At 35.4% G+C, this 26177-nt stretch overlaps 4 protein-coding genes and 1 long non-coding RNA gene across 5 annotated transcripts; 3 read left to right on the top strand and 2 right to left on the bottom strand.

The window, feature by feature from the left end:
• The first annotated feature begins 7719 nt into the window (after positions 1–7719).
• LOC136821057 (uncharacterized) lies at positions 7720–9654 on the top strand. The gene is made up of 2 exons (XM_067077291.1): positions 7720–8074; positions 8519–9654. The coding sequence occupies exons 1-2, from the start codon at positions 7720–7722 to the stop codon at positions 9652–9654; spliced, it is 1491 nt and encodes a 496-aa protein (XP_066933392.1).
• Positions 9655–13248: 3594 nt separating this feature from the next.
• On the top strand, positions 13249–13691 carry LOC136821034 (uncharacterized). Its single transcript, XR_010848678.1, has 2 exons — positions 13249–13426; positions 13577–13691. It is a non-coding gene; the product is annotated as an uncharacterized lncRNA (long non-coding RNA).
• An 879-nt stretch (positions 13692–14570) lies between these two features.
• Positions 14571–15191, bottom strand: LOC136821058 (uncharacterized protein F54H12.2-like). Its single transcript, XM_067077292.1, has one exon. The coding sequence runs from the start codon at positions 15189–15191 to the stop codon at positions 14571–14573; it is 621 nt and encodes a 206-aa protein (XP_066933393.1).
• A 172-nt stretch (positions 15192–15363) lies between these two features.
• LOC136821060 (uncharacterized protein F54H12.2-like) lies at positions 15364–15885 on the bottom strand. Its single transcript, XM_067077293.1, has one exon. It carries the CDS (start codon positions 15883–15885, stop codon positions 15364–15366), a length of 522 nt encoding a protein of 173 aa, XP_066933394.1.
• A 6783-nt stretch (positions 15886–22668) lies between these two features.
• Positions 22669–25839, top strand: LOC136821061 (uncharacterized). The gene is made up of 5 exons (XM_067077294.1): positions 22669–23254; positions 23371–24399; positions 24497–24595; positions 24684–24868; positions 24952–25839. The coding sequence occupies exons 1-5, from the start codon at positions 22669–22671 to the stop codon at positions 25837–25839; spliced, it is 2787 nt and encodes a 928-aa protein (XP_066933395.1).
• Positions 25840–26177: the final 338 nt, after the last annotated feature.

Consider the following 26177-nt stretch of genomic DNA (forward strand, 5'->3'; position numbering starts at 1 on the left):
AGTAGGTCATGAAAAGAAACAAAAACATTCCATAAAATACCTAGGTCAAACAGAAACAAAACAGTGAATATTTACAGGTCACACCAATTTTCACGCCAACTTGATCCAACGTCAATTAGTGGTTTAATGATCGGCAAATTTAAATTTGAATTTCCTTTTTGATGTTTTGGCATAAATTGAGCATGACATTTTCTGCGCAGTGTTCTTCGCGAAAAAAAAAAAAATTCTGGACTTTTACTCTAAGGTCCCGAATAGTAGGGGGGTCTGAATAAAAGGGGGGGGGTCCGAAATTTTTGCAAAATATAATAAACGGGGGGTCTGAATAAACGGGGGGGGGGGGGAGGTCTGAAAATATTTAAAAGTTTCCTTTTACCTAAGTACTTCTATGAATTTTCAAGGGGCAAATTAAGGGTAATAAAATGGAAAAACACTTCAACTCAAAAACAAAAAAACTAGAAAATTAATAAACGGGGGGGGGGTCCTAATAAGAACGGGGGTCCGAAAAATTTTCGAAAATTAATAAGCGGGGAGGGGACGTCTATTCGGGACCTTAGAGTAGGTCATGCGTCCTAGCCAGCACGATTGTATTTAGATACACGTTTAGATGAAGAAATGAAGCTAAGCTGGAACCAATAGCCGGGTTAGCAAAATAAAACGTGGTAGTGATTCTGATGACTCGATGACTACTGTACCTGCTCAGGAAAATGCCATGACCTGCGACTTTTCAATAAAATTCAATGATGACCTATGACCTACCAATTTTTTCTATTTCAATATAAAAGATGACAATGATTTTATGGAGAAGGAAAATATTCATTTCAGGTCATAGTTATTTTAAGAAGATAATTTTTTCCCGGCAACGTATCTTAGTTTTTTGCATGCATTTGCAGCTTGATTGAATCCATCCCGGGGGTAATAAGTTTGCGAGGTGACAGGTATCTCCGCGAGCCAAAAATCGAAAATCGAAAATCGAAAATCAACCTTTAGAGAGGAAAAATTGAACGGAAGCAAAACAGTGAATATTTGCAGGTCACACCAATTTTCTGAAATAAATCAACTTTACTTTAAGTTATGCAATTAGACTTGATCCAACGTCAATTAGTGGTTTGATTATTAGTTTGAATTTCCTTTTTGATGTTTTGGCATAAATTTAGAATGACATTTTTTGCGCAGTGTTCTTCGCGAGAAAAAAAATTTTCAGGTCATGCGTCCTAGCCAGCACGATTGCATTGAAAAAACTTTCAAAAACGTTTAGATAAAGAGATGAAGTTTAAGAAGCTAAACTAGAATCAATAGATTTGATTCAAAACTGAACTTTCATCCGTTTTAATGGCATAATTGAAACACCCCTGTCTCACAGCGCCGGTGAAACTTTTTCCCACAGCGGGGATAACATTTTTTTAGATCAAAACCTTTGTATTTTCTAAGGAAAATATCAAGCAATCACATCACTCACAAGATTTATTCGTTTTACAAAAAGAAAAAATCTCCCATTGACCTGTGTTTAATATAGTTAATAGAGACCAAATGTTGACCTAGCCCGGAAACCTGAAACCCGAAAACCCATTTACTGATTCCGATATTTCTGATTTTTATTAGAGAGAGTGCTTCAGTAACGGCTTGGGTTACCAGGGTAAACAAGTACAATTTTTGGTGGTGGTATTTCGATTGGTTAAAAAATTCGATTGGTTAGAAAAAGCAGCCGCTATAAGAAAGGGCGTGTAGGTGTAATATGGCTCTCTTGCCAATAAGTCATAGCAAAAAAGAGCCATAACAATATTTTCTGACTAATTTCGAACTTGATTTTGCACAATTCTTCGCTGTTTATTTTAGTCAAAACATTTTGAGAAGGAAATTGTAGGTGTAATGTGGCTCTCTTGCAAACAGTCATAGCAAGATTTTTTTTCTAATTTCGAACCTGATTTTGCACATTTCTTCGCTGTTTATTTTAGTCGAAACGTTGTGACCCGCGTTGTGAGAAGGGTGTGTAGCCGTATCTGGCTCGGTAGCAAAGAGTCAGAGTGAGATTCTTTGGCTAATTTTGACCTAGCCCGGGGTCCACATAAAGCTTTTTTATAGACTGGATGGCGCGATTAAGTGGCCCGGTAGTATATGGTTAAATGCTTTTGCTTGGGCGGACTGTATTTACAGTCCTCCAGATTTCAACCTCATCAAATGCTCCTAGTCTAATCCACTGGACTCAGGGTCATTAAAAATTATTAGAAAGCAAAGTTTAGCCAGAAGTAGACTCTAGTCTAATTTTGACCCAGTTCATGTATACGAAAAAAATCAGTGACCTAGAGACATATGCGAATTAAATTCAGCATAATTTATCAGCAATTAAACGAAAATGGCGAATACAGCCAGCCAAAATAGGTAGAAATCTATAGATTCGAAAGCATTAGTAAAAGAAGTAATTATCGAATTATGATGAAACGTGGTAGTGATTGATGATGACCTATGACCTACCAATTTTTTCTATTTCAATATAAAAGACAATGACCTTATGGAGAAGGAAAAAATTCATTTTAGGTCATAGTTATGCAAGATAGTTTTTTCCCGGGAACGTATCTTAGTTTTTTGCATGCATTTGATTTAAAACAGGTCGATTGAATCCATCCCTTCCATGCTAGAAGACGATCTTTACCAAATATTTTATGAGAAGGTACCCTATAAGCATATTGGTCTAAAATCACCATCATGGAATTTGTAAACTGATCCTAATGCCACGTTTAGAGTATTTTTACATGTTAATCAACCGACTCGATCAACTCTTGGGTGCATCCCTAAGCTAAACTGGGCTACTTTAATGAGATAAATCGTCGCCGGGATTAAATTTCTCGATTGAGCTCATACGCGACATTTTAAGATTTTGCGGCGAATGGCATTATCAAAAGACAATATTTTCACGATTTTGTCCGTTTACTGCCAAATTATAATCACCGGTTGTTGAAATATTAGCGCTTCTTTGATGCCAGTTAAGATTTTAAAGGTATTAATCTGACATTTTTTAAGTTTTGCTCAAAATAATTTCGCGGATAAGATCTTTCCAAATTTCAATTTGGAACTTAATTTCGTAGATGACAGCCAAATCCACAGAATCCGCAAAATTTAATCACCGCGAAAATTTATCCCATTAATGATTCAACACTGCATATCTAGGCTTTTAGGCAGAAATGTCCTCAGTATAAATGGATTTTATTTTTGTGCGTCAGTACTTTAAATTATAGGCACACCATTTAGTTAATCCTTCATTTAACCTAGAAAAAGAATCGATCATGAAAAATATACCCTATAAATTGATATCTAAATGAGGCGAGAAGGGAAAATGAATTTTATAAATGGAAAAGTAATTTCTTTTTTGGATAAAAAATTTGAGAGGTCAGGTCACCTTCAAAATTTCATTTTTAAAACTTTTAATTGCCTTTTTCATTGAAGTAATCTATAGATTCGAAAGCACGAGTAAAAGAAGTAATTATCGAATTATGGCATTTTTCCAAGGCAAATTGACTAGCAATTTAGCCATGTCATCTTCAAAATTTCATTTTTAAAACTTTTAATTGCCTTTTTCATTGAAGGAAGTCTTTGTTGATAAGAATATACAAACAATAGAACTGCATTGCTGGCAACCATACTGGAATCTACTTAACAATTGTTCATGGAACAATTAAACACGACGTATGATCCATTGTATTAATTTTTAAACCTACATAAATAGGACGAAAGCTACCAGCGACTCTAAGATTTTTACTTATCTTTCAATGCAAGACCAAAGAAAAAAAAACGCCTTTTTTATGAAGAACCAGTTAATCTATCATTGATCAACCAAATTCGAATTTCAATCATTTTCAAAAGGATATCACCAAGAAAATCTGTAAGTGGCTATTTTTTATCATCTCATTTTTTCGGGAAAAAGGGTTTATTCAAATACAATCACTTCTCAAAGATCCGGTAAGATTTTTCCAGCCAATAGGGGTAAAAATGACGGACCAAAACTCGATGGAGTTTGATTTCCCATGTTTTTTTATGGCTGGGGATTTGAATTCCATTATTTTCGAGCAAGAAAATTCAGTGGGTAATATGACAGAATTTTTCAGTGAGGATTTTTATACCTTAAGGGAACAATTCCTTGCGGGAACTAATTTTTGCAGTTCGCAGTTCAAGATTTAATATTTAATATTGGCGGGAACTTAATTTTGCGGATTTCTCACTTGAAAGAAAATTAGAGCCGTATTGTGAATTATTCGACCTTTGTTTTACGAATTTCAAAAATTTTGCGGGAACTTAATTTTACGGTTTAGGCCTAAATCCGCAAAAACCGCAAAATTTAGTTCCCGCAAAAGTTAGTTCCCTTAAGGTATCTGATTATAATTAGAGTATAATTTTTCACTGGGGGACGATATTTTCACCAATCTTTCCGGTGGAATGGGGTCCCAGTTGGTCTGTGAGAAAGGGATTTCAAATAAAGAGATAGCTATTGATTGTACAAATCTATGTAATGATGGATAGCTTGTTTGAGACAAGGCACATAAACTTGCGCAAGATAAGAAAGAGGGAATCGCTTCAAATTTACAACAAGAAGTTTTGAAAATGCGATAAGATTGGGTCAAAACAGAATTTAATTTTAATTTTTACGCGTATATAAATTTCTGTCAGTGAGCATAGACTAGGGTTCTGCTCTGTTTCGAAAGATAATACTTTTACGGCATCCTTCAGAAAAACAGATTAATAGCCTAGCTGTGACTCATTAGTTGAAATGCCTAAGTAAATTCCTCCGAGTTTCAGTAATTTATTGCTTAGTAAGTGGAATATAATTGAACATGCCGGCTTTCTTAATTTGAATATCATTTCACTTTAATTTATGGTACTTGCAATTTTCTATTTTTATCAGAATGCCACGTAATTTTGAGCAGAGCTCCAAATATGGAATTAATCCATTTGCTTCTCTAAAGACAATAAATAAAGAAAGCCTAATTTTTCGAATTTTTTGTTCACTAATTCCAACATTATATTGGCAGCAAACATTTGTAAACGAATGTCTATGCAGAAAAAAAAGAACTGTTAACCTTTTAAGTGCCACGGTCCTTTTTTCTAAGTTTATTTTAAGAAAATCAAACTTTAAAGGTTTATATCTCCTGATCTAGAAAGAGCTGGAAGCTCGTTTATAGTTCGTTGGATAGTTTAGAGTCTCTTCTTTCTTCTGGCCCGATTTAGGACGGGAAACAAAGGGGGGGGGTAGGTTAGGGGGATTAAAGCAGTGACCAGCTGCACGGACGTGACTGAATGATAGAAAGGTACCCAGTGGTAAAACTAATAGTTTTTGTGGTTTGATTTGGTCTCAAACCAGCTTAAAATAGTAACTCTTAAAAACGCATGACATGGTCTTCAAAAAAGTGGGGGATGGGGCATACTACGCCGGTTAACGCCCATTGACCGCCTTGGGAGTTGCAAAGATAGGGAGACTTTTTAACTATACAAACTTTGAACCATTGGAACACTGCCTACGATTTGTTACCACTCTTTTCCCTGATCTATTAAATTTGTTATTCACGATGATATTTCAAATTAGTTTACAAGATATAAATAGTTATCTAATAGGGTGATATTGGCCAGAAGGACTTCTAAAATTGCATAACAAAATATTATGCTATTCCAATATATAGTATCATTTTTTCAAGACTTCAAAAATCTTCTAGGTCATTTATTTATTTATTAAAGGATTGAGGTTGAAGAACCTGTCTTTTTACAATCGCTTGTTGTTACAATTTTCTTTAGGTAAAGTTTTGTTCTGGGGCTTCCCCTGACTTTAAATTGAATGTTTTTGTCTTTCATTGAGCTCATGCGCTCTCTTGCACAATTCTTTGATTGCCAATCGTTCAATAATTGTGAGGTCTTCTGTTGTTCGATAGGATGAAGGAGGGCCTTTGTATGTCGTGATGACTCTCAAGACTTTGTTTTTGTCTTCTTCATTTTTGAATACTACCTTGATTGGTCGATACTTCCCTTTCTCCTCTCTTTCTTCCGTGAATACTCCAATCCTCTTTGTGTTTATAATTTTGATGTCCTTGATACCCAGTTGTAATCCAAGGATTCTGTACTTGATAAATTTCTCGTCGTAGATTTTCGTTGTATTTTCGGGATCCTCCAGATGCTATTTGATTCCATGGAAAATTAAGTTACATGTTGTGGATCGTTGTTTGCCGACTGTTTCACATCGAGTTATTTTCTCCACCTTAATTGATTTTTGATTCATCTGTTTGGATACAGCTTCAGATAACTAACCTCTTTCGCCTCTTGCTTCTTTTCGATTAAGATGTTCTCGATCGTTGTTTCTATCTTTTTCTCGAGCATGCTCATCTTTGTTACCAGACTTTCTTTGATTTCTTTTGTAAGAAAGTTCACATCATTTGATTTCAGTCATGGAAAGGATATATTGGCATCTTTTGGCCCATTGGCCCTAGAGAGCTCCATATTATACCTTCAAGAGACGTCCGGAATTTCGAAATATATCAAGCCCATTAAAGGGACATAAAAGCACTGACGAAATTTGTAAAAAAACCGTATGCAGTGGGATACAAAATCAAAACCAATGTCACATGTCAAACTAAAAGATCAAATCAAATATGGCTGATTTTGATTGTTTCAATTGCTTTACATGTTTGTTTTGGTCATGTGATTTAATTGTTCTCTTTAATGACACGTGGTTCGTGCAATGTTAACATTTTACTACTTTTATGTCCTGTACTTTTAAGCGTGCAATGATGTTTGTTATGTGTGCTATTTTTTGGGTAATACCAAATTTTGATAAATAATGCGCCGTTGAAAAGATATTCTTGAGGACTGTTAGCTCGCTACAAAGGAAAATTTAAAAATCAAGTCTAGACAATGCAACTAATGAGAAACCAGAGTCGAAAGATGCAGAAATGCAGGCAAGGAAAACAATTCTTTTTATTTTCTAGATTGGTTTGTTCAATTTTAATACTGGTTTTTATAGTCTGAATTGCAAATCTTTGCAGATATACTTTCTTTATAAGAAAATCTTTTCACTATTGGATCGATGAGCAGAAGCCACTCTTTTTTTATAATAAAATGGATATACAAATGCGCAAGTCGCCGTGCGAGAACATGGATTTATCTAAACCGCTCTTGATAACATTATAATTCTTTTAAGGCAGAGACTATTCAAAGGTACGTGAGTTTCCATTATTAGAACAATTTTTATAGAGAAGAGTCTTAAAAACACGAGAAAAAACATCACAGTTTGCGTGATGACTTGACAATACTCTACGCTTTGAACAGGCAAGACAAGGTTATAAAATTAGAAGGAATATGTTCCAAAATTCTCCCACTTCCAGTGTTAGGATAATCGAGACTAAAATGTGAGAAAGATAGAAATTCTGGCGGGAAGTTAATTCGGCGATTGCAGGCTAATTTTGGGCAATAGACAATAAATAAAAAACCAGTTTTCTAAATTTGGGGAATGTATGAAATGACTTTGGCAGGAACTAGGTTATGCAGATTTGGGATTAATTTCTTCCTTGGAGGTATTTGATAGTGTCGAGGCTAACTTTATGTCATTTATCTCGCCATTCTAGATTGAGAATTTTGGGAGCAAACAATACAACAGAAAACGCGCAAATAAACAATAGCCGGGCTTGGTGACAAAAGTAGAAGAACAAAAGAAAAAGTAAGCCAAGAGGGATTACCAAGGAAATCAACATGGTCGCGTCACTTATTGCGTTCATTGCAGTATTGACAACTTTATACTATTTGTGGACGAAAACCAATTCTAGCAATGATAAAGGCACGAAACAGATCTTACCGCCCTCACCTCCGAGGCTACCTGTACTGGGAAACATACATCAATTAATCAAACAAAAGAAAACCAAAGAACTACACCAAATCATAACAGACTATTCAAAAGACTTGGGATCAATTTTCACTTTTTGGTTTGGCGATCGACCAATGGTTTTCATCAATGATTATCGTATGGCAAAAGAAATGTTAAATTCGAGTGAATGCAGTGGGAGACCACAGCGACTGGCTGGTCAAATTGTGTCTAAAAATTTTCAAGGTATGTCAAATCATCGATTGAAAAAACTTGATCTCAAACATGGGATTAAGGGATAATATTTTTGCATACAAAAACTTGCGTAAAACAAAACAAAAACTTGGCTTGCAAATAATAATGGTATGCCAGATTCCAGGGGATTGTAAACCATTTAATTCAAAGCACCGAAGGGGCAAGACCCACAGCTTTTGGATGCGAAACGAAGCAACTTATTTCCAATCCAAAATGCGTATCCCGCGTGGTTTTCACATAAATATAAAACTGAAAGTAAAACCTATCGCTAGATTTCAAAAAATGTGCTGCTTAAAAAAAACAACGCAAAGGCTCGATTCAATCAGTCATTAAATGTCCTTAAATGCGTTGTAAATCTTAACGGTTTCCCTTTTTCTCGCTTGAGAAAATTTGAAGATTCTCTCTATGAATTGTTCATTTTTCTTTTAATTTTAGGCTTGGTAGTGACGGATGATTTGGAAAAAGTCAAACAACGACGAAAGATAATCCATAAAGCTCTATCTTTCTATGAGAAAAATAATTTAGAAGAAAACCTTCAAGAGGAGACTGACGAACTTATTGAGACCATCCGCAAAGAACAGAAGTGTAACCAATACGTTTCGCTGAACCAGAAGATTGCATTATTTGCAACAAATATTTTCATGAGATTTCTTTTTAATAAAAGATGTAAAGGAATCAATGGTACCTTCACAACGATACAAAAACTGTTAGAAATGTTATCTAAAGGCTTGACAATCTCAAATTTATTAGCTGGATTCCCAATACTTCGTAAGCTACCCCTTGGAAAAGTTATGTTTTTAGATCTTTACGTTAAAGGTATGTTCGGCCTGATTGGCAAAGAATATGAGCAACACAAATCTAAATTACCGTCAGACGAAACAAATGGAAACTCGGATTTGACCGATATTTTGATCAACGAAGATTCAAATTTGACCAGGGATAATATTGAAGTTCTGCTTTCTGATACGATGGTCGCCGGAATTGATACTACGATGAGCGCTATGAAATTAACCGTCTATAATTTAGCAAAATATACAACGAAGGCTGAGATATGCTTCAAAGAAATCCAAGGGGTTCTGGTTGATAAGAAAAACATGACCCTTGAAGAGTCACAAAAATGCCATTATCTTCGTGCATTTTTACATGAGTCCTTAAGAACAAAAGACGTCTCACCGCTCGGAGTACCGCACCGTGCACAAACAGACATTGAAATTGAAGGATACACAATTCCAAAAAACACTACAGTCTTTTTCAACTTGTACGCCATGCATAACGATGAAAGTCTTTTCGAGGAACCTCATTCATTCAAACCGGAACGTTTCTTAAACACCGAAGGTGAATTCGTTCAAAACGAGAAATTTGTTGGTTTTTCGATCGGTCGTCGACGATGTATCGGCCAGCACTTTGCGACAAAATCCTTAGTTTATACTTTGGCAAAACTTGTACAGACCTTCGAACTAGAACTTCCTACTGAAGGGATTTATCAGGCTAAAATCAAATACGAAACCACGATGAAAGTGAAAAATTTACACCTCAAAATGAAGGAACGCCAGGACAAAATTTATATTTAATGAATGACTAAAACACTGATCTGGACCAAGAGTTGTTAATTTCAATAACATAATATTCAAATATAACTAACTATCATTCATGAAACTCGGTAGAATTTTTTCAGCCAGTGGGGGTAGAAATAACAGGCTGAAACCCGATGGGGATTGATATTTCCATAATTTTTATGACTGCGGATTTAAATTCTATTGTTTTCAAGTCAGAAAAGTCAGGGGGCGGTAAAAATAACATGATATTTTGCAGCGGGGATTTGTTCTTTTTTATTATTTTTCAGTGGGAACAAAAATTAAGAGTATTATATTTCACAAGGAACAAATTTTGGCCATTTTTTTTCAGTGGGAAGAGGTCCCAGTGGGTCTGTGAGAAGGGGTGTATTCTTGACTTTGTAAAATAAATTTGGAGTTTTAAATTTAACTTTAGCCATGAAATGAAAACAAAATCTTTGACAATCAATAAGTCTTAGCTATCACACGGTACAATATAAGATATATTTTTCAAGCTCGGATATTTTGTCATATTTAACGAGCCTTTATGGTGTCTTCAAAAAACTCAGGACGAGAAAATTATACCCCTTATCCCATATTATACGAGTAAAAGTGTGATTCTGAATTTGGTTACGGGGACAAGCTGTTGGTCGGAGAATATGTCTGGCAGGGTCCCAAATTTACTTCTTTTTAAGATGTGTATCCGACAGAGCAGTTGTTTTGGCAATTTTTCGCGTTGAGAATTACATTTTTATTGTTTAAAGTGACGCTTATCGTCTTGTGTATTGTTAACGTATCTTTAACTAGTTTTTACGTTGTAGCTCTTTTATAAGCTTTTCCACTCGTCTTTTTGGCATGTACTTTTATCAGTCGTAATCGTGACAAGATGTGTGTCAGGGAAAATCGTTTTCAGAGAAAATCGTTCGAAACTTTTAGAAGCTTTTTGAGCCTTTAGTAAAATCAATTTGGATCTTTTGCGTACCGTGCATTTTTGTTGCGGCGAGATATCTTTCGTAGAGATATTTTGACACCCCTGTCTCACAGCCCCGGTGGAACTCTTTTCTTCAGTGGGGATAAAAACCCCTATTGAAATATCAATGGGAATAGCAATTTCATTGTTCCAAGGTTAAAAAATCTAGTGGGGGTGGTTTTGGATTGCAATTTTTAGACACTGATTTTCGATGGGGATGAAATCAAAGTCAATTTTCCAGTGGGGCTGACATTCCAGGGTATTTTTCCACCAGGGACCAAATTTTTCAGTGGGGCTGGGTTCCTAGTGGGTCTGTGGCACAGTGGTGTATTATGTGATGAATTTTGTAAGTATTTCGTATTTGTTAGTTTATTTCCTAATTTCATTTTAGATTTTGACTATTTTCTGCATTTATCCTGTATTCTTGTAATTTTGTCAACAGTAATTTTGTATAAGTTTTACTAGTTTTGCCTTTATGTACTTGATTCGTAATTAGTTTTGTGGTTTTACTTTCTAGCTGTAAATATACTGTCAAACCGTGACCGTTTTAATATTGTTCAGAATTCGGCCTCGTCCAAACAGCAGCCTTTTTATTATTTTGAATAATTTTCGGGATGGAAATTAGAAAAAGTTTTTCGTCTACTTATAGCCATTTTTCCATTTTTCAGGGTAAAAAATAGGGAAATCTTTCGATGTTTTTAGTTCTGGCAGGGTCCCAAATTTACCAAATATTTAGATCTGAAAGGGCCTACTTTTGAAACTCCAGCGGCACGTCCCCGTTAGCCGTGAAGGTCAGTTTATTCTCCAATGAGAAAGTCAATATTTTGCAGATAATACAAACTTGAGTGTAACGTTAAAAATCGTCAACTCAATCCGAGGAAATTAATTAATTTTAGTGTTATGTGGTCTCGAAATGGCTTCATGACTTTCGAACAAATTCTGTTTCGATTCTTCTGGTTTAGAGATAAAAACTTAGAAAACTCAGAAAGTGCCAGTCCACAATTTTAATGAAATGAAACAATTAATATTAATATAAATAATTAAATCAAATTAATAAATAATTCTAAAAAAATAGTCTATCAAAAGTTTTTAAACAAAGCGTGAAGGGAATAATTCATATCACAAATTTGTAACACCACAGTAGGTAGAAAGTGAGAGTTTGAACACAATGGGTATTGTTAACATGAATAGAAATGAATGGGTATTGTTAACACGAATAGTAGAGTTTGAACACAATGGGTATTGTTAACATGATCAGAAAAGAATAGGCATTGTGTTAGAGCGGAAATGAATAGGCATTGTGTTAGAGCAGAAAGAATAGGCATTGTGTTAGAGTGGAAATGAATAGGCATTGTGTTAGAGCAGAAATGAATAGGTATTGTGTTAGAGCAGAAATGAATAGGTATTGTGTTAGAGCAGAAATGAATAGGCATTGTGTTTACTTTATCTCAATAATATTAAAACAAAAGGGGTATGGATCGAACTAAAAATGAATGGCTATTGTGCTCATGATGTCTATAAATTTCAAAAATTAAGTTTATCTAAACATATCAAGCTCTAGCATAAAATTGAATCATGTCAGCTGTTGCAGAAGTAAAGATTGATCAAGAAAAATTATCAGAAGAAGAAATTACACGAAATATCATCAATAAATGGCAACAATATAATAAAGATTCGCAGAGAAAAATAAACACGACATTTGCAAGACACAAAATAGGAAAAAGAAAGACAATTTACTCGTTACGCCAATATCATACCAACCAACAAAACTTTGGTCAATTGGTGATTTTATCAAGAAACAACATCAAATGTCTAAAAGAAGATTTTGAAAAGATTTTGGAAGAAGCAAATCACAAACAAGAGAAGAAGAAGAAGAAAGAATCAGCAACATCATCAACATCATCGACTGCTGGTATGCAAGCCCCACCAGAAACTACAATCAAGAAAGATGAAATCAGATCAGGAAAAGAACAATTGAAATACAAAGATGACATGATTCTGATGTTTTTGGAACAAATGAATAATAAAGTTTTTGACGTGAAAAAAGAAATGTGTGAGGGATGTTTGGAAGATTACCCAAGCCAACGAGATCACTATTGTCTGATGACAGAAGCAAAAGAATTTTTAGAGGATGCATTCTCAAACCTCATCAAAGTGGTTGACGAAGAAGAAGCAAATCGTAGGTGTCGTTTGAAAAACCATCTAGACGATAAAATATATATGAGCAAAAAAGAACTTTTAAATGATGAACACTGGGTAAATGAATTGAAAAAGAAGATTTTACAATCAAAAATTTTAAAATAGAATTTATCACGATGTATCTCTTTGTATTAAGAAAGAAAAATTATTCATTTGAAATGCTTAATGATTGTTTGTTATATTTTTTGTTCGGTTGTATTATTATACGCATGAGTGAATAAGATGAAAAAGAAAAATTGCAGCGATAGTTTTTAAATCAAATCAAAACAAAAAGAATAATTACATTCATCGAATTTTTTAAATACGTTTCGAAGTTTTATTAAGAAGGCAAGCTAACTAAAATTAAAATGGAAAACTCTTCAAGAATTTTTGATTTGATCGTTCTTTCAAGTGGCGAGGAAGAAGAAGAATTAAATCAATCATCGGATTCTTCAGATTCTTCAGATTCTTCAGATTCATCAGATTCGTCAGAGCCCCTCAAAAACACCACCACTGCCAGTCAAACCACAAGAACCGACACCATCACCAGCACAACCAAAGAAAGTAAAGCATGAGAACATAATTGAAATGCCTGACGATCAGTTGTTAGAAGACTGGATTCGAAATTATCAAGGCTAATAGGTATGTTTTTCACACTTATTTCTTGATACTACATCTATCGCAATCTAAAATATGTATGGGTCTTTTTTCAATAATAGCTGATGAATAATGTAGGGCAAGAAAAGTAGCATATATTCTAGAACTCATAGAGAACTACTTTATTTCTTTAAGACTCTTCACAGAAACAACTACTTCCCGCAATCAAATATATTTGCAAATTATGGATTTTTCTTCTAGATCACAACCACTCTCACAATCGGACATTGATCAAAATTTGAAAGCAGATGAGGAAAAAGAAGCAACAAAGTTCTTCATTGAAAGAGAAGAATATCTCATGGAAATTGTCGATAAAACCACCGAAAGGATGATCAATGCTTTAACAGAGACAGTCAATGAAATGTGCAAAGGATGCCAAGAAGGAGGAGCACAAAAACATCATGTCTTATGTAAAGAACACATTATCAATACGACAATAAAACTGTTTGAACACATGTGGAATGAAATGGATATCGAGGAATTCAACAAGCAATCAACGGCAAAGTTTAAGAGACATCTTCAAAACAAGGAACAATTTTCAAGAGATAAAAATTGGTTTGAATATTTGAAAGAAAATTTCTTTATACATTATTTTAGAATAACAGAATAAATACAAATAAATGAACGTATACAATAAATTGAACATTTACTACTAAAAACTACCATGTCCTGGGAAATATTTTAACAAAAAGTGTCCTATCTTTTGATCATTTGCAGATAGGTCGGTTCTATCAAATTTTTTTACAATGTCAGACAATCTTTTACCACGGCACAATTGAGTAGCAAAATAAATGACATATCCACCGCAAACTTTTGAGAATAATGACTGTAGTTGAACAGGATTTCTTTCGATTTCAGTCTGCGGTTTATCAAATGTTATATTGTAGTAATGAGGAGCTCTTCCAAAACTGTCAAAAAATACAACTTTTCGTTTAGCAACAAAAACTAAGAGCCAATGGTTACCAAGTTTATGAATAGGTTGATCATTCACTATATATAGTCCATCAAGAAGCGAGTTTTCTTTGACAAACTCTTTAAATTGATCCAAAGCATAAACATCTCGCAAATGTCTTCTCGTCACAGGGTCTTTGGTCAAAATACATCTAAGTTCATTCGTATTCATTATCCTTTAGTAATCTTTGATGACATTTCTGTATTTATCAATAGAAATGGTATTTTCAAATTGTGAGTACACAATTACTGTAGCAGTTTTTGCCAACGCTTGGTGAAATTCCAACTCGATTTTCAAGGTACCTCTACGTTTAGGTTGCTGATGTCCTCCTCTACAGAGCGATTGAGAAATATCAAAACCAAACAAAGCGTAGCCATTTTTATAGTCTATTCTCGTGATATCTGACCCATCATCAGCACCAAACGTACCAGCAATATCAAATAAACTTTTGTAACCTTCCAAGTATTGACCATTCGTAAAGTTTACACTGATAGGTTTTCCGGGTAGCGACTCGCCATTGATAAACACACCCACCTTTCGAATAGAGTGATGAGCAAAGTTAAACGGATTTTCTTTGTAATTTCCCACGTAAGAGGAATTGTCAACGACACCGACAACAATTTTACTAGGCATTTGCCCCTGATAAGCATTATGCCAAACAAAAGATGACAAACCAGTAGCAGCTGAATGCGTACGAATATCAATTCTATCCAACGGATAATTCGCTTGTTCTTTTTCCAAACGTCGTTGAATTTCTTCAAATTTATGCGGGGTTAGTTGTACTTTTCTCAAACACATAATAGCCTCCGTAATAACGACTTTATAGTCAGCGTTGGCAACGGGAGACAAAAGCATAAACTCTGGTTTATTTCTCAACAAGGTGACTTTAAGCGTCAACCCATTCAAAATCAATTTTCCTTGATTGAAAATGTCCGAGTGAATTTTTCCAATGAGATCAACCACTTTGCTTTCAGCAAAAAAATTCTTGTCTTTGTTTCAATGTAGTGTTCTGATCGGGGTCATGTGCAGCACATTTTCCGTGCTGATCTTTAGCGTAAAGCCCCATAGTGAGCTGCGATTTCTTAGCATCTCTAGCATAGTTTAGTAGTGCTTCCTCATAGGCGCGATAGGCATAGTTGTTGTGTGATGTTGAAACACTGACACCACCAAGTGACACATCCACCTGACTCGCTAAAGCACCAAAGATGTAGTTTACAGGAGCAACTTTTTCATCTTCCTCAAGATCTGCCCCATCCGCTTTCACGATTTTTAAAGAAAATTTGAAATAAGTATTAGCCAAATCGAGAAACATCTCACTCGCATTTTCCACAACAAATTCCACAGGTCCATTATCATTCAATTTAGAAATTGGATAAACATCCTCATAAACACCCTGTTTAATATCAGTCTGAACGAAAGCTGGTGTAAATACGTCTGTATCAGACAAAGCACACTCTTGATGAGCTGATTGATAATCTTTTTCGTCATCCATCAAGAAAAAATGTCTTTTCGTTTTCGCTTTGAAGGTGCAATTTTCAGAGGACCACCTCTACGTTTGAGTGTTCCGTCGCGAATAGCACGATTTATTTCCTGTAGCCGTCTTTTATGTGCTCTCTGATTAGCTTTCACACGAGCAGCTTTGGCAGCAGGAGAATTTAGCTCCTTTTTGAACGTTCTCCCAAAGGATTTGATGCTTTGTAACGACCTGTCTTTAATCGATCTCTTGAGAGACTTGCCTCGACGCACATCCTTGATAACTTGAGGGATAGCTCGCAACGCTTGCTTTCCTGCCGTCAACAGAGTTCTTTTCAAGACGGGTGCATAAGATCTTGCCAAACCTTTGAATATACCGCCAATAGCACCATGACCTCTTTGAATCGATGCACCATGAAACGCGGGCATAGATGTTCCACCATACTGCCAATGAGGTGCAGACAGTCGTTTCATATTGATGATGACGATGATGATGACTTAATCATAAAACTTTGCCAACTTTCGCTTGAATAGCAACGTCACCACCACCTTACCAGATTGAAATGGTACCAATTCACCCGTGTCATCTCTTATATTGATGCTAATCTTTTCGATATGTCCTCGATTGACAGGAAAAAAATAGGGTTTGTCATATTTTTCATAACACACTTTACCATTAGGTTGTGTTACAGGAATGATCCTCAATAAGGGAACTTTCACATCACCAGCGTGTTGATTTTCAATAATGTCCGTATATACGTATATTGAACTAATTGTGTCTTGTACACTCGAAAGAGTAGGTGAAATAGTCTTTCCTTCCTTCTTGATAACTCCATTAGGGAAAAATCCCAAACATCTAGCAATGTCAGAATTTTGCCATCGAATCACGCAATTATTTTTTTAAATCGACTTTAGTTCTTTTTGTGACTGAATCATATTCGAAATGAAATGGGCGAAATATACCCTTTTGGCTCTTGTTGAGAGGATTGATAATGTCCTTGGCGCTATCATAATGTCCAGCAGGTAAGGTTATTCTCGTACGATACACAAGAGAAATGAGTTGCCAATCTTTAGTCTTTTTTTCTTGGGAGGTTCTGATGCTTCAATTGATGCTGCTGATGACAGTGGTAGATTTACAGGAGATGCAACTTCAGTCTTTTCATTATCATCTAACCGAGCGATCATTTCGATATTCCCCTTTTCATTCGTAAACATTCCACTGACCTCTTCTTTGGTCGGATTAATAATGTCCTTTTCAAAATAGTTTTTTCCCTCATCAATATTGTACCAAGAATTTGGAAATCGAATTTCAGCAAGTCCAACTTCCCATTTGTCGGGATCATTTAACATGATCGGTTGTGATAGACTAACTTTGAAATTAGCGAGTGTATTTTCAGGATACAGTTTCATAGAGCTATTGCTAGGTAAAACCAAGTAAAACTTTTCCATTATGATTAAATAATTTCACCACCACCACCACCAATAGCTTCAATATCCTTTTCTGATACGTAGCTGTTAAACTTGTTAGAATATCCTTTCCACTTTACGAGATAAGATATCGTACCATCTCTCGTGTTCTTCTTTTTGCGTAAAATCTTTTCAATCCTATACGTTCGAGGTTCAGTCACCGTTTGCAATTCGTCTCTATAAAACACTCCTTTTAAAGGCTCATCAGCTTGATCTTTCAATTTATACACTATCGGACTTCGACTACCGTTGCCGCCGAGAACATGGGTAATAATGAAAATCTCCTCTGTCCATGATTGTTCATATCGCTTTTGAAAGACTGTCCTTTCGATACTTATTCGCACATGCTGTCCAATTTTCAAAACACGATTATGACGGCGACGACGACGAGCTTCCGCTTGTCTTTTTCCGCTATTTAGTCTTTTCTCGTATAGGTTCACCCATGCTAGAGGAGCATTCTCTTTTGTCACCTCACTAGGATTCATTTTGATGGAACGATGATAAGAGTTGTTGTATCTCTCAACCATGTCCTGTAAGACGTCAATATAACGATAAGTATTATACTTTGTAAAGTATTTGAACATCAAGTTTTTAAAGGTGCGATTAAATCTCTCTACAATGCTGGCTTTTCTTTCACTATACGTGAAAAACAACTTGATGCCACCGTGTTCTTTCAGTAGTCGTTTCACGTGGGTATTTAAAAACTCTGTACCTTGATCGGTGTGAATGAGTTTGGGTTTGCGTTGTTGAAACATTCTTTCCATAACAACATTCAGCTCTTTTCCAGTTTTTGTTTTTAGAGGCTGAACGAAAGCGAATTTACTCAAAACATCAATACACGTGAGAAGGTATTTGAAACCTGAGTTGTACCTAGACAACTTGGTTAAATCTACCAAATCCATTTGCCATTGCTCATCAATGTCGTAAACGACAACCGGTCTCGTCGCGAATCGAAGTCTACTCACGGGTCTGTGAATAGTATAAGTCAATTGTGAGCTCAACCATCTCTTAACTTTGGATCTTGATATCGTAGCACTATTCTTACGAGCCTCTCTCTATACAATTTCTCCAGTCCGGAAAAAGAAGCTGGAGAAGCGAGAGAATAATACAGTTTATAAAGTATTCGATCATCATCATCAGTACTTTGATTATGAACGAAGTCACTACCGCGATCATTGCTTTCACTATTGATTGTTGACTGCTTTCTTTTTCGGCTTGCCATCAATTTGAGAATTTTCAATAGTTATACCAGAACCGCAACAAGCTATCATGCATCGAAATCTTTTGAAAAAATCTCGAAGTCTTAAAGCGAGAGGCGTACTACACATGATGTCGATGATGCGATCTCATCTCAAGCACACTTACGAAACCAAATGAACAAAAAGTCTGATAGATTTTCTTTTATATTATATTTTCTTTGCGAATAATAAAACATTATATATTTAACAAGTAATAAATCATTAGGTTGAAGAGGCCCACTTTTTGGGTCTTTTTATCTTAGGATGTGAATATTGGTCATCAAAGTCATATCCAGCACGACCACCATCACCACCACCATCTTTGCTAAATTCACGACGTAACTTTATTACTGAAGGAGAAAATGGATTTTCATTGCGTAGACCTTTGTAGGTCTGCAAAAGCCTTTTTTGCTCCTTATTTTTAATCCAAGTATCCGCTACATTTGCATCTGACAATGCCTTTGTAAAAACAGACTGTGCCATTATGGGAATGGATAAACTCTCTCTATTCGTAACAGAGTTAGTCAGCAGGTCTGTAAAGTTTGTGTTTGGTATACGCGAATTTTTAAAGTAAACGTCACCGTTTGCTTCCCATCGTATAATATCAGGGTGTTTTTTCAACTGTTCTATAATCAACCGTGCGTTTGTCTTACTCGTTTTGGGTAGACCTTTGAGAATATTGGTCTCTATAATATTCAATTCGTCGAGTGCTGTAGACGGCGATGATGATGATGATGTTTGAGGATTCAGACTGCTGCTGTTGTTGTTCTTGTTGTTGTTCTTGTTTAAAACAATCTCAACAGGTTTTGGTTTTGTTAGAGACTCGTATCTAGATTGAAGATTGTTCAATTGTTCGGTGAAATTTCGAATTTTTTCATCAGTTGACATGTTGTACTTGTCCCATACATCTTTCATTTTGGCTTCGGCTTTGAATAACTCTACCTTTTCTGGATTTAAAATTTCAGGGGCATTGGTATTTAATCGCGAATCACTATGATCACCACTATCCAAAACGCTATTATGATGGTTTTGGTTCTTGTTGTTAGCATCTTTGAGTATGTTGTATTCCTTTTCGGTGATGACAACGTATTTTTTTCCAAATGGGATCATCCCGGGAATATCTTTGGTAGTATTGACGATACCAGTTCGCTACCTACGGTGGTAAGTAGAATAGGTAGTAAAGCAGATCCGCCTTGCTGAATGAGCAGTTTCTTGCGATCTTTAGTTTTTGTTTTCTTGTCCGCGAGTAGGGTCTTCTTAGGAAGAAGCTTTTTCTTTTGTGAGTGAGTGATTTCGATATTACCCAAAAGTATATTTTTGATGCAGTCACAAATGGCGTTGATTTGCTCACTTTTTGCGCCTGTCAGCAAGCGAATTCGATCCTGCTTTGATGAACACTGCAACAATTTCAAATAATCACTGTTTTTCAGCACTCTTCTTGTCATAATTACTCTACATCTGTGAGTTGTCAACAGTCTACCAAACAACGATGAGAATGACTTGACTTGTGAACTGTCAAGACAAAAATGCGAGATATTGATTTGAGTGTATTCATTTTAATACCTTTGGAATATACATAATCTGTGGATGTTCATGAGGGAAATATTACTGCTGACTCTGAACGATCATCTCTTGTTGGTGTGACGTCTAAGAAAGGTATGAGAAGGGTTTCTTTGTCGCATCGCGATATGCCCAAACAAAAAACTTTGTATTACCTGGCATAACTTGTCTCGCTAAATGACAATCTGAGAAGCATCTCTAGGGTTCTTAAACACCACGATATAGTCAGAGTTTAAACTAAATTCTTTGATTTTTATGAAAGAGATTTGGGTGAGATAATAACCGAAGGTTATCGTGTCTTCCACGTGTGAAAAGCTGAGAAATTCTTTCGTCCTTGCTAGCCTCGTCCATCATGTCATCCAAAATGATCAAATTCATGATGTTTCGATCGAATGTGCTTTCCAGGTCATGTGGAATACCATCTACGTACTCGATATTTTTATCAATGTTCATGAGTTCTTCGAGTAGGTCAGGTTGGTGTTTCGCATACACCCACATGATGCGTTTTGGCATTGCTGGTTAATCAGATTTTTACCATGCTGAGAATGTGTTTCGTGAATACGGTCTTACCGGATTTTCTGCTTCCAGCAACAATCAGACTAAACGGATGACTTAGCTCCATTTTGAACTGGATTGAAATGAATTCTTTCAATGCTTTGATTCATTTAACCGTTTTCGAGATCATAAATGAACAAATCATACTGATCATTTATATAGTTACTTTCAATTTTCATTTGAACAAACAATAAAATACCATGGTTGAATATAATTCACTATTCATCTTATTCAAAATAGTTTTTTTATTATTCAATTTCTTTTCAGAGGAAAGTATAACTTAGGGTTTGATGTGATCTTGAACATTTTGTTTAATTTTTTTGAAGAGCCTGGTAGCAGCAGCAGCAGTAGAGTGACGTATTTGAGCTTGTATCTTTGCATACCTTATACTTCGTTTTTGAGACATAATATGTCTTCATCATCAGATTCTCTTGATGACTTGATAACTATTTTGTGGGAGGATATTGAGATACCTGAAGAAGCAGTGGTCTCCGAAGAACAACTATCTTTATCTGGTCGAGAAAATGATGTTGAAATTATTCCGAATTTTAGTGTCATGAATATGATGGATTTTCTAAGCAATATGGAAGTAGAAGAATTATATGATTTTAATGATGATGATGATGATGATAATGCTGCTGAGGATGAAATTGATTTCCATATAAAAGATGCATCTGATATCAACGCGTGCTGTACTACTCTTGTATGTAAGAAATGTAAATATCCGTGTTTCTCCGAAGATCATTTGAAAAGACACAAGAAAAATTGCAATAGACTGGATACAGATAAAGAGTTTTCTTGTATGTCTTGTTTTCGTCGTTTTACCACGAAGAAAATTGTAAACTTCATGAAAATACTTGTCGGAAGCGATTGCATACTGATGATATTGTTGCTCCAACTTCATCAAAAAAAGCCAATACGCGTCAACTAACACCACCGCCATCATCATCACACAGAAATATTTTAGTTCAAGATGGTGGAAGTACTTCGAATTATGGTGAAATTCATGCCGAATATTGGGAAATTCCGACTGTACATGAGAGTGCATTCAATGGAAAGATTGTAACATATAAAAAGAAGTTTGATCAATCTGTACAAGCTAACTTTTCTGAACGTTTGAAAAACGTTTGCAACTTTCACAAGGCGGAGCTCGAGAGAAAACTCGCCGAATCTCGAACTAAAGCTTGGAAATACTATTTTTCAGTTGTCGCAACTTTTCACAAGCTCAACCAAACTGATGTTTTAACCGAACCGCCAGCCGTTTTCCGCTCTGAAGTCTTTACAATTAATAATGACAATTTACATGACCTTTCGCGACACATTGAAATAGCACATCAACAATTATGGCATGAAATTGAAGAATTTCAACGAAATGGTAGTGGCTGGGTGATCGATTGTCTTATTTCCCTTGATATGAGTAAGTTTTTTTTGTTTGTTTTTTACATTTTTTTGCCTCTTATACTCTGATCACTTTAAAAAATATATATTTTTTTTCAGGTTTGATTGCTTATGATCCTTTACGCGCATCATCTTATCTACCTCTACCGAAGGGACTCAAGTCCAAGAACTGTTTTGTCAACGTCAAGAACACTTTTGATGATAAATGTTTTCTATGGAGTATTTTGGCGCATCTGTACAATTTTCCGAATAATCGAAGTCGTGTTCAAAAGTATCAATATCAAGATTATGAACAAGATTTCGATTTGGATATGAACAATATTTCGTTTCCGACACCTGTTAAGCAACTTGATCGATTTGAAAGACAAAACCCTACGGTGGCTATTAATGTGTTTGGATGGGATGAGGAAGAGGAAAAGATTTACTTTCGAAGATCAACCAAATCTTTAGGTCATATTCAAATTAATTTGCTCCTTTTTTCAAGTAATGAACAATCGCACTATGTACTTATTACTAATGTTAGTTCAATGCTAACTCGTCAACTTTCTCATCATCATGGAAAGAAGCATTTTTGTTTTCATTGTATGCATGGTTTCGAAAATGAAAATACATTGATCAGTCATTCAAAACTATGTCATACACATCAACCTCAGCATGCTGAACTACCGAAAGAAGACAGTAATGTTTTACGATTTACCAAAACTGAATATCAACTACCTTGTCCTTTTGTCATTTATTGTGATTTTGAAAGTATGTTGGTACCAACATCTACTGCTGATTATTATATTCCGACTAAAAACCATCCGGGTGTAGAACGACACGAAGAAGATGAGGAAGCAAGTGCGAGATTAAAGACTTCATGGACGAATAAATATCAGGAACAGCGTGCTTGTAGTTTTGCGTATCACATTGTCAGTACTGATAAACGGTACTATTCAGATCCTAAACTTTATTTCGGAGAAAATGCTGCTGAAATCTTTATTGATATGCTTTTGCGAGAGGAGAAGATACTCCGCAAGTGGTTATTTCGTCAGACACCTATGCATCCCTTAACACGCGAGGAAAAGAATTATTTTTATTCAAATAACCCGAAATGTCACATTTGTGATGATCCGATTACGTCTGGTTGGAAAGTCAAAGATCATAATCATCTTGATGGCACTTACAATGGTATGTATCATTGTTATTATCTGGTAATACCCAGATGATTTTTATTTTCGTTTTCATACGACTCTTTCACACTCTCATGAAGCTTTATAAGAAATTAATTTCTCTTTCGTTTTAAGGTCCTGCTCATCAAGGTTGTAACCTGAACTATCGGATTCATACTGAGCAAATGAAGATACCAGTGGTTTTTCACAATTTAAAAACGTATGATGCACATTTAATAATGTCGGCTGTAAAACAAAGACATGGAGAAATAACTGTCATTCCGACGAACACTGAAAAGTATATTTCTTTTTCCATTGGTGGTTTACGTTTCATTGACAGTTTTCAGTTCCTGTTTTCGTCTTTGGATAGGTTATCCAAAAATCTTGATACGTTTCCTGAATGTGAAAAGTACATTAAAAACCTCGTATCTGAACGGATTGATCCCGATGAAACCAACAATATAGTCAATAACAGTCTTCCGACAGATCTTGACGATTTTGGTGACCAAGAGGTTGATCGCTTCAATATAAGCAACATTCCCGACTATCGTGACGAACCTCCCTATACACCTCCAATATTAACGCAAGCACAAGAGGTGCGTGCTTCTGAGGTTAAATCATATATGATCACGAAAGGAATTTATCCGTATGAGTTTTTTAAAGAGTGGAGTGACTTTGAAGCTGAAGAATTACCATCACAAGATCAATTTTACTCCACTCTAACCGATTCAACTGTGTCTGACGATGATTATGCACGTGCACAACTCATATTTCATTCTATGCACATGCGAAATATGCGTCATTATCATGATTTCTATCTGTTGACTGATGTTCTCCTTTTGGCAGACGTCTTTGAAACGTTCCGATCAACATGTCTAAGATATTATGGTATTGATCCTGCTCGATGTTTCACAGCTCCTGGTTTGAGTTTCGAATCCGCTTTAAAGATGACTAAGGTAGAGTTGGAGTTAATGACGGACATTGACATGTATCTGTTTTGTGAAACCGCTATACGAGGAGGGGTATCCACGATTACGCATCGATACGCAAAGTCAAATTTACCATCAAAGCCAGGGTATGATGACACGCAGCCGACGAGACATTTAATGTATTGGGATGCCAACAATCTTTATGGATGGGCTATGTCTCAGTATCTACCCATTGGTATGGTTTAATTCGTTTGTTATTTTTAAAGTTGTTCTTTTATGTATGATCAAGATTATAATATTATTTTTTGAAATTTGATTCTTGTTTTTTAAAGGTGATTTTACATGGATGACAGCTGATGAAATTTCTGCTCTCAACGTTGATGACGCTAAGGATGATGATGACATTGGTTACATTTTGGAAGTTGATCTAGGTATGTTGACATGATATCAATCATTTCATGATATCTAATGCTATTGTTCTTATTGTTGTTGATCTTTCTATATCTTTTTTCATTATAGAATACCCTCAAGAATTACACGACTCGCATTCTGATTACCCTTTGGCACCGGAACGGATGATCGTTCAACCTGATGAGTTATCGTCAACACACTTGAAGATTGCTGAAGCATTGCGAGGAGACAGCTACACCATACTACCATCTACGACCAAACTCATACCTAATCTGAGAAACAAGGAATCATATGTACTACATTATCGTAATTTAAAACTTTATTGTCAGTTAGGTATGAGACTAACAAAATTCATCGCTGTCTTAAATTCGCTCAGTCTCCGTGGTTAAAAACCTATATCGACTTTAATACGTTGAAACGGTCACAAGCAAGAAATGAGTTTGAAAAGGACTTCTTTAAACTCATGAACAATTCAATGTTTGGGAAAACCATGGAGAATATGCGAAATCGAAGAAACATTAATCTTGTTAATAACGAAGAATCTTTACGAAAATTAACGGCGCAACCATCCTTCAAAAGATGTACCATTTTTCATGAAGATTTGGTTGCTGTTGAACGTATCAAAACAACTATCAAGTTGAACAGACCGATCTACACGGGTGTAGCTGTGTTAGACCTCGCAAAACATTTGATGTACGACTTCCATTATGGGTATGTGAAGACAAAGTATCCTGGTGACCAATCTAAGTTACTCTTTACTGATACGGACAGCCTTCTTTATTCAATCGAATGTGAAGATTTGTACGCTGACATGAACGAGGATAAGCATCTCTTCGACTTTTCAGATTATCCACGAAATCATCAATGTTTTTCATTACAAAATAAAAAACGGATTGGTAAAATGAAAGACGAGATGCATGCATCCCCCATCTTAGAGTTTGTTGGTCTACGAGCTAAGATGTATTCTATCTTGGTCGATCGGTCAAAAGACTTTAACGTTAAACGAGCAAAAGGAGTGAAAAAGGGTGTTGTGAAAAAGGAAATTTGTCATTCCAATTACCGAGAGGCTTTATTTAGAAATACTGAATTTTTACATTTAATGAACAGTATACGTTCCTATGGTCATGTCATGTTTACTGTACAACAGAACAAGATATCGTTATGTCCATATGATGATAAAAGATTTATTTTATCTGATGGTATAAGCACACGTCCTTATGGGCATTACAAAAACACGGAAGAGATGGAAGAGAATGTTAATTGATATACTTTTTATTTTATTTTATTACTTACATCTTAAATATTACATTTTTATATATTTTAAATATTACATTCACATGATGCATTTATTACATTATTATATTTTTCCGCATCATATGGAACATTGTTTAAGTTAAAAGAAATCGTCTTTTGAAAAATCAATAGCTTCTTCATTCACCATTTCTTTCGTTTCTAATCTCAATCTTTCCACTTCTGAAAATTCAAATCTTGAATTCATGTATTTCAAAAGCTTCATGACTTCAGCTGGGAATAGATAAATTCTATTTCTGAACACTCCTTCAATTATGTAAAATGACAAACTGAAAATCGCACGTTCTCGAT

Source organism: Clytia hemisphaerica, unplaced genomic scaffold, assembly GCF_902728285.1.
Source record: "Clytia hemisphaerica strain Z4C2 unplaced genomic scaffold, Clytia hemisphaerica genome assembly, whole genome shotgun sequence".
Classification (NCBI taxonomy): Eukaryota; Metazoa; Cnidaria; class Hydrozoa; order Leptothecata; family Clytiidae; genus Clytia; species Clytia hemisphaerica.